The sequence below is a fragment of the Homalodisca vitripennis genome, chromosome 8, assembly GCF_021130785.1.
Source record: "Homalodisca vitripennis isolate AUS2020 chromosome 8, UT_GWSS_2.1, whole genome shotgun sequence".
In the NCBI taxonomy this organism is placed as follows: Eukaryota; Metazoa; Arthropoda; class Insecta; order Hemiptera; family Cicadellidae; genus Homalodisca; species Homalodisca vitripennis.
Window position 1 is genome coordinate 126,155,793 of NC_060214.1, and position 9,471 is coordinate 126,165,263.

General features: G+C 32.4%; 1 protein-coding gene across 1 annotated transcript; it reads right to left on the reverse strand.

The window, feature by feature from the left end:
- Positions 1-244: 244 nt before the first annotated feature.
- LOC124368190 lies at positions 245-4,037 on the reverse strand. The gene is made up of 2 exons (XM_046825465.1): positions 3,607-4,037; positions 245-985 (listed from the first exon to the last, which is right to left on the reverse strand). The coding sequence occupies exons 1-2, from the start codon at positions 3,928-3,930 to the stop codon at positions 428-430; spliced, it is 882 nt and encodes a 293-aa protein (XP_046681421.1). The 5' UTR covers positions 3,931-4,037; the 3' UTR covers positions 245-427.
- Positions 4,038-9,471: the final 5,434 nt, after the last annotated feature.

Below are 9,471 nucleotides of genomic sequence, written 5' to 3' on the forward strand. Positions count from 1 at the left end.
TAAAAATACAACATAGTTGGTCCGGAAATAGGTCTTTACAAACTGTAGCACTCTTATAGGCTCTGTCCTATGTGTGATCAACTTTAATTGTTATGAAGGAAACAGGATTTTTCCGGACATTTACAATTGTTCAGTGGAAACAAGAAATCAGTAACACTACGTTTCGAGATCTGCAATCTGATCTCTTCTTCAGGTATAACTAACCTAATACATAATTACAAACTAGGTTAAAATAAACAAATGATACCAAAGCGTTTGTTTATTTTACTGTATGTACAATATATACTGTATTTTTTAACATTTATACACAGAAATAGAACTCAATAGAACAGAATAGATTTTTTTAATTTTCTTAAGAATAAAAATACTAAGTTTTGTCACTTTTAACCTTAACTTTGATTTTCCAAGTTTTAAACTGCACATTGTCTCACTTATTAAATCCCGGATATACGTGCTTCACATCATCAAAGAACACAGAAATGAGCTGGCTGACGGGTCTGTTGAAAAATCCATCCCTGTGAAAGTACAAGAACTGGTAAGCAAACAGCTCCTTGCAAATCTTGCCATTGTTAGACACTTCGCTCGCTATGTATTGCGAAAGAGCGTCCCACATTGCGTCAAGACGATAGTCCCCATCACTTCCAGGATACTTATTGGGGTGGACAAAAGTTAGAGAGCCGTTGTTTGTAAACTCTTCGTATCTCTCTGTAGCCACCACTGTCCCAGGCAGAAGGTAGTTCTTTAAAACTGGCAGCAAAGTCTCGCAATCTAGATCTTCAACGTGGATAGCGAAGTTCTGTCCCGTGTTTCGATCGACTCCTGCTAACATCCAAACATCGTAAGATTCTTCCTCGCTTTGGAGCTGATGCTCACAAATGTCCACAATGTGACCTGGCCCCCCAATCGCCTTTGTGTAGTTTATAATGACAAACGCACATACTTCCCTGAAGAACTGGAACCAGACATTCACCACGCTTTCTGCCAACTGAAACAACAGAATTATTCTAATTAATAAATTGAAGTGATTTAAATACTGCTAATTATTCATTTACAACTGTACATGAACTTTATTTATTGACTGATATAGTCTACCTATAGGCTTAAATCTCTCCTGGCCATTTGGTCCAATGAATCTGGTCAAGGCGTAATCAGCGAGGGGGTCCGGACCCCTCCCCTTAAATTTTCAATTTTTTTAAATTACTTAGGATTTAAATTATGTTAAGGCTTTCTAAAATACCTTTTTTTTAATATTTTTGTTGCCTATCTGACCATATAATTTAGTGCATTCAATTCCCGCATTATTTTTCTAATGCCACATTTCTCTGGGAGACATGCAAGTATTATTAACTTCTTGACTCTTATTTGTCGAATTTTCTTCCATCCCTGTATATTTATTGTATTATTCTTAGCATCAAAGAAAAATTAGACAGTTTTATTAGTAGACAAGAAATACACTCCTACTGTACTAGAAAAAAATTATATGCTGGAACAGATGAATGTTCGATTGGAGAAAACCAATGGCACTTTTATCTATATGAGAATTGAACTTTTTAATAAATTTCCTGAAAAAGTATGGCATGTGTCTATTAGTAGATTTTAAAATGTTGTAAGTAATTGGCTTGTTGATAACACATTTTATTCTTTAAATGACTACATAACCTGTGATATTAGTAGTTCAATTTTTTAATAATTAAAATTTTGTTAATAGTTATATTTATTTTTATTTATTTATTGTTGTTAAATTTATTTTATTGTTATTTTTATTTGTTGTACTATTATTTATTTATTGTTACTTTTTATTTGTTTTATTGTTATCTATATTTATTTTTATTTATTTATTATTTAATTTATATGGTTTATAATGTTTTTGATATGTTATATACATTTAACGAGATGCTCCTAACACCATATTTACTTTTTTTCTTTTTAATGAGCAAATTGTGGCATTATTCACATTTACCATGTATATATAACATTTACTTTTACTTATTATGAATATTTCTAATCATTACACTTGTTTTATGGGATTTTAAAGGTGTGATAGGAATAGGCCAAAAAGTGTCGTTGTCCATTGCATTGTCATAAGTGCTTAAAGACAATAAAGATTTCTTGATTCTTTACTTCAATATTTAACATTCTACATAGGTTTGAATGAAGGTGTTCACAACTACCTTGATAGTGCCTGCCATTACAGGAATTTTAACTGCAAGATCCAGAGTTAAGGGATGAAAATTACAAATAATGAAGTAGTAGACCATTACAGGTAGAAATACTTTTATTACAAGATATTAGGAAGTTATGGTCAGATGTATTTACAATATTGGTATTTATTTACAATAGCGTGACCATGGAAAATGGACTTTTTTCATGGGTTGAGCATTTATAGCCAAGTATTATTATCACAGGTGCATATAAACTGGGGGGAAAGTATATTATTGTATTATATTGATGCCTTTCGGGCATTATTGCGTTAAGGATGGAAAATAACCGACAAAATTTTGTCGAACAACACTTGGAGGATTAAGGAGCAGGGGCATCGAACGTGATCTGGGATTCGACTTTTGCAAGCTCGAGTTAATTTTTTTTCTAAAAGAGCAAGCAGTGTGCAGCACTGCGCAGCGGGCAGGCATCGTTGACAGGATTAACGTACTAGTCAGCATCATTTCAGTAAAATTGCCAGAGGTACTGTCAAAAACAGAGTTTTCAGAGGATTTCAAAAAATCGTAACTCCTTTGATTTTCGTTGCCGACGAATTTTTTCTTCACTATGTTTTCAGGAAAAATTGTAGTTTTCAGGAAAAAAAAATGAACATACCTTTCCTTGGTCACGTTATTGTAAATTGATACCACAATATTTGTTTGCTTTGTCAAGTTGTGTTCCTAGCTAGCAGTAATGGCCAAAGGCATTTGCGGTCAGTTCCTTCAGAATTTTATCTTTCAGCGATAGGTTGGCTACTATGTAGAAGGATGTTTTTCGTGAGTTCGTATTACTGTTATTTTACGTATCCAAAGATAGCACAATCGCTGACATCAGCAGCAACCCATATGAGGTTAACTCACGATTACAACACCATAGATGGACAAGGAAATATTACGTTGTGCGACAAAAATAGTTCCAATTTTAATGTTGTATAACTTTGTTATTTGTCATTTCCACTGTGTGAAGCCTTATAGGCTATTGTCTTGATCCACAGAACGACATCAATAGATTCATAACATATAACTTCTATTTTGCCACACCAGTCATTGATTTCATATTTACAAAATAAAAATGTTAGGGCGAAATTGTTTACAAATTGTGCCTTAAGTAGCCTATAATTTGCAGTAGTAATAGGCCTAGAAATACAATTATAGAACATTTTTAACTGTTATTTAAAATCATTTTAGGCAATAAGGAAGCAATAAATAACACAAAAATTTGCAAATTTAAACAGTTTTCCCTTCCCAAATTTTGGTAGCCGAAGCCTACATTCAATTAAAATGCTATTGGCCTTAAATGAACCAGATAAAAGTACACTGAATGTGTGTCACAGAAAACTTTTTTGTCGCTCTAGATAAAGGAGTTACTTCTATCTACTATAAAAGCTGTAACCTATCTCATACCCACCTCTAATTGGCTAGCTGTTTCTTGAACAGAGATTTTTAACAACCAAAAGTATATCAACCTCAAAGCTTGTGATAATGAGAATGTAAGATGATCAAACAATGTATTTCTGCTGACTGAAATTGTTGACCTACAATTTCTTTGGACACATACAAACATAAACGGAATGTTCACAGTCCTGGAATTTTTTGTCCATCTCAAACCACCTTCCAGACCACATTTTACACAATCTTTTGGTGTTTTGTCAGGAATAAGACCATGATTAATTGCAAAATTTATGGAATTTTCGAGTCCTTCAGTCTGTTTAATGAAGCTAATCAAATCCATTAAAAAAGCAGTTTACAATTTTTCAAACACAACATAACCTATAGTGTAAACAACACAAAAATGACAGTAAACAGTTCAGAGTAACAAAGGTTAGCGTGAAGCGTAGTAGCTAGCGTCACTTTATCGTTAAGACCGTCAAGTTATCGGTACTTTGTAGTCTGTGCGACAATGTTGCAGTACTCAACCTGAAGGAGCTGCCAAAAATTCAAATACTGATATAAATTATAAAAAACTAATTATTAAAAAGCGATCTTTCACAAAATCTGCACAGTTTTTTCGTATTAAAAATTTTCCACAAAGTTTTCTGTTAGATGTATACTAAATAAAAACCCCAAATATAAGAATTCGACCGTAGAAAATGTATCGTTAAACAAGCGTTCTCGATTTAAAATCGGTCTTAAAACTAAACAAAACAAATGCCCATAATGAAACTTTGTACAAAGGTGCTCAATAACCTGAATTTATATCAACGTCAAAAACGTGCTGTCGACTGTCAGAGGTCATATCGTCTAATATAAATTAAATGCACCGTTAGACGTGCGTTCTCGACTAAAACGCGCTCCTGAGAGCGTATACCAACGTCAGGTATATTCAAATTCATGTTTTTGAGCACCTGTGTACAAAGTTCCATTGCGGGCACTTGTTTGGTTTAGTCTCAGTGATCGTGAAGTTCTAATCAACATATCGAATTGGGCAGTATTTTGGTACAACAGATATTAGCACTAAATATTACAGTTCCCCACAGGACCTACAACCCTCCCTTCTCCCCCTTTAGGATTTACTCCTCCTTCCCCTTTTCCCTTACGAAATTTAAAAGAGGACCTAGCACGTCGTGGCTAAATCCTTGGTGTAGAAAAATTTGTATAATTATTGTAACTGCAAGATATGTTCTAGATGCAATGCCAACTTTCAATCAGTATAAAAGTAAAAAATGCTCCTTCGTTGAGGTGCCATCGATGTATTATGAAACATCTAAAATACTGGTACATGAAGCTTTGGGACAGTTGTCAAATGAAAACAAACAAGTGTAACATTGAAAACAATGTAAATAATGATGATTATACCCAAACTATTGCAAATCAAAATACTATTGTATCAGAAAGATAAATGGTTGAAAATGGGGTAGGAACTTCAATCATTACGGGAGATCAATGAAAACGTACCAATTGATCTTAGAAACTGAGTGTCGAAGTTTGAATATCTCCATAATAAGATAAATATTTGTATGTACAGAAATATCGTGTCACGACGTTCGTTTACGCTAAATTCCAAAACCAATTAACCGTTTTCAATGAAATTTAATAGATATATTGTTTGGTCCTGTGTAAAAGATAGGATAGTTTTTATCTAGATGAATAAACGTCAGTGTTTTATTTCGAATTTAAGGTTTTTTTTAATAAATAAAGGGTTGAATTTCTCTTCTAGAGCTTGTTCAAATGTAATTATCTGTTCTGTGTAAACATTACATTATATAAACATAACAACCGTATTATTTTCAAATTTGTTTACATGTATAATTTTGAAAGCATGGCGTAAGCAGTAGCAGTACTTCTTATATCAACCTTTCCTGCAACCACTGTTTAGCATAGAGTTAGAAAATATCCAGATAAGAACATTAAACATATTAATAATACTATAGTTTTAACTGGACATTTTAATATGAAGTGATTATCCACACTTCAATTAAAATACTAATGTAATACTGTAATGCTTTTTTAATACAAAGTTACTATCTAACTTTTAATACACAGTACTTAAAGTCTGTTATAAAATCCATATTATTTGTCTTTTGCCAGAAGTACAGGATTCTCTTTTCTGTGTTTTAATATATATTTTCTTGATTGGGAAACCGAGTCAAATCGACTATGTAACAAACATGCAAAGGCCAGAGTAAAATGCAATAATCATGCTGACAACAAGGCAAACTCAGCATTAGAGACGGAAATATAATTCACTCAAACCAAAAGTGCTCATACACGTGCAAAGCGTATAAAATCGCGTACGAAGCCTCGGGTAACTGCTAGCATGTAAATACATATTGTAGAGAATAAGACCAATAAAGACGGAAAATCATCCGCGCAATAAGTTATACATACAATAATCAAGCCACAGCGAAACATGGTCAGGTCAGCTAGTTAAAATATATAAACGAATTGAATTACAATGAATTGTACTTTATGGAACGTGTTTTCCCCCTGATCTAATATATATATCCTATTAAATCGCAAAATACACTAGAACAATAAAGATATTTACCATATCTTTAAGGAGTGTCAGTGCTAAGGGTATACCGTATATAATCTAGTTAAAGTTCGCATTAAATTGTTATAAGCTAAGTAATTGAAAATTGAACTCATTTTAGAAAAAACTAACGCCTGTTAAAGTGACAGGTGTATAGATTACATATACTCGAGTAATTGTACATCTTGTCATTAGAATCAGCCACTGTCTAATCTGTTTTTAGGTTTTTGGAATGCTTCCTCTTGATTTAGTTATTACAAACCCTTTGAAGTAATAACAAGGATAAGGCGCGATCACACCTGAGAAATGAAAACAACAAGAAACGTTTTTAATTTTCATTACAAATACTTTTGTAAAAACATAAGTAAAAGGTTAGGCTTAAAACAATTAAACAGCCCTCGTGTCAACATGTGCTTATCTTGTACTAATATTTTATATAAAAAAATTACCTAATAGTATTCAACAAAAAGAATAAATTATTTTGAAGAAGAATATTTATATATGGGAACATCTGAGAGACTGTTAGAGTTCAAGTCAACACTGCTTGGCCGACCTCGACTCCAGGGACTCTATTTGACGTTCAAATATTTACGGAGGGAACTTCCATTTATACACTTTATTGGAATAAATTGTTTTTATTTACATAATAATCCTAACGGAACTTCTTGCAGACGGATTTCATGGTATAAATTGATTAGATTAGTGATAATATTGGTTGCCATATCTGTAAACTAGACCGTAGAAACATGTTTAAGTTTGAATTGCTGTTAATCAAAAAAGGTTGCATGACTAACTGTAAATACACAACTCTCAACACGCTATAAATACTTTGCACAAACTATAAATACAAATATACTGGAACAAAATAGATTAACGACGTAATAATCACGGAAATAAGATTGATATATACTTTTGTGGCGTTAAGTATTTAAAGATTCTAAAACGGAAACACTTTCGGCAACAGTGTAAGCGATGGAATCATTATATAAGTTATAGGTTTGTTCCATAAAAGTACTCTTTAAAAATGTAAAATCTGCTATCTTCTTAACATAAAAATATATAATTTTTTCCGGACATTTTCTATTGTTCAGTGAATCAAAGAATCAGTAGTCTAACACTACGTTTCGAGATCTGCAATCTGATCTCTTCTTCAGGTAAATAAGTAACCTAACACATAATTACAAACTAGGTTAAAATAAACAAATCATACTAGAGCGTTGTTACACGCCAAGTCAGAAATCACAACCACCATGTTGTGTGCCAATTTCACTAACTCTAAAACATGCACTTAATAAAAAACTAACTAAACACAACACAAATTATTAAATATGAACTACAGAATATAGGTCATAATTTGTCTGCATTCGTCGACAAACCACCTACGACTGTTAAATAAAGACTAATTTCTTAATTTAGATTTATATTTCAGTTGTTTAAGCAGAACGGTTGTTCTCGCAACGTAGCTGGTTGGTCGACGAATGCAGACGTATTGCGACCTGTATTCTGTAGTTCCGTTTTTAATCATCAGTACAACACCGCGCCAGTAGTAGAAACTTTTAATTTTAGTATTTGAGTCACATTTATATTGTACCACCCATAAACATTTTAACACTAGGTCATGGCTACTCCGTATATTTTATGGATGTAAACTTTACTTTATTGATTGTAAAGCAATGTATCCAGGTTTTTATCGCCCGAAACGTGTAAAATTTGTAAACTCGGTATTGTTATGTCCTACAAAATTTGTAAACTCGGTATCGTTACGTCTTACAAAATTTGTAAACTCGGTATCGTTATGTCTTACAAAATTTGTAAACTCGGTATCGTTATGTCTTACAAAATTTGTAAACTCGGTATCGTTATGTCTTACAAAAATTTGTAAACTCGGTATCGTTATGTCTTACAAAATTTGTAAACTCGGTATCGTTATGTCTTACAAAATTTGTAAACTCGGTATCGTTATGTCTTACAAAATTTGTAAACTCGGTATCGTTATGTCTTACAAAATTCTGTTTGTGCATGGTTTACTCAAGGTAATTTTTAATATGTTAATTTAAATATAATTAATATTTTAGACGAATTTCTACTTTGATGATGTAATATGCGTAATTTTATTCTTCCAAATGCCCTTCAAATTACAAAAAGTTACTCTCTTACTGTTGTTACGTCATGTGTTTTTACACATGATTCGCCATAATGTACTGTTACAGGATGTTACAAAAGTCTTATTTTAGGATGTGTAATATCATCAGTGGGGATGCTTTCAGAGATTTCACAGTTATCTCTCTCCACACACAACATTGGGGATTGAGGTAACTGAATATTTTAAAAATACAATTAATAGCCTATAAAAAATTAAAATTAAAGGTATTGCTGAACAAAGAAATGTAATACAACTATAGAATCTGAACAAGATAAATACTATAACTGAACCTGTTACAGAGATAGGACTAGTGAAATCTCGCATAAGTTCCTTAGACAAAGTCGATCGATTAACAAAAGTTTCATTGTGTCAGCATTATCCTTTATGAAATATTTGTAACTCAGTTATTTCACAATAAAGACCAACAATTAAATATTTTATTTGAAATGTAAAACAATGCTAAAAAATTGTCAGCTCCAAGCTGGTAGGTGTTTGTGAAATTGTGAACAAATAATGATAATATCTCAGCTTTTAAGGATTATAGATCATGATTGAAAAAAGAGTTATAGGATAGTGAAATCATTTACAACTCTTATTATTATGAGTAGTTTTGTTTTGCATAAGCTTTCGAGATAGGTGCTTCAACAGATTTAGCTATAGGCAACAATAAGAGGACATAGTATGAGTTCACGCAATAAATGCCTTGATTTCTGAATTACTCAATTTCAACATGGTACGAGATAGTACTGATGCAAGCCTAGGGATATTTAGCCAATGTACCTAGTAGAAATACATTAAACCATCCAGATACTTTGTGCTGACAATTTCACAACGTAAAATAAGATTGAGATATTTTTTGAAAATGTAAAATCATTTTATAAACCTCGATTCTAATGGGTATTGTAACGAAAATGATTAGGGTCTAAGTAACGAATGTTATTGCGTACAGAATACTATAACATGTGATATTATTAATTATTTGTATTTTAGGTTTAGAGATTTTTCGTGTTACGAGGCTAATGATATTCCTTTCGGCCCAGTGCAAAAGGATCACAAGCTTAGAATACATCCGGCCAATTTCCGGCCAGTTCCAGACAACGAGTTCCGGCAACTGTTGCGCTATACCTTGTAGACTGAAGTATATAACTGTGTGTGTG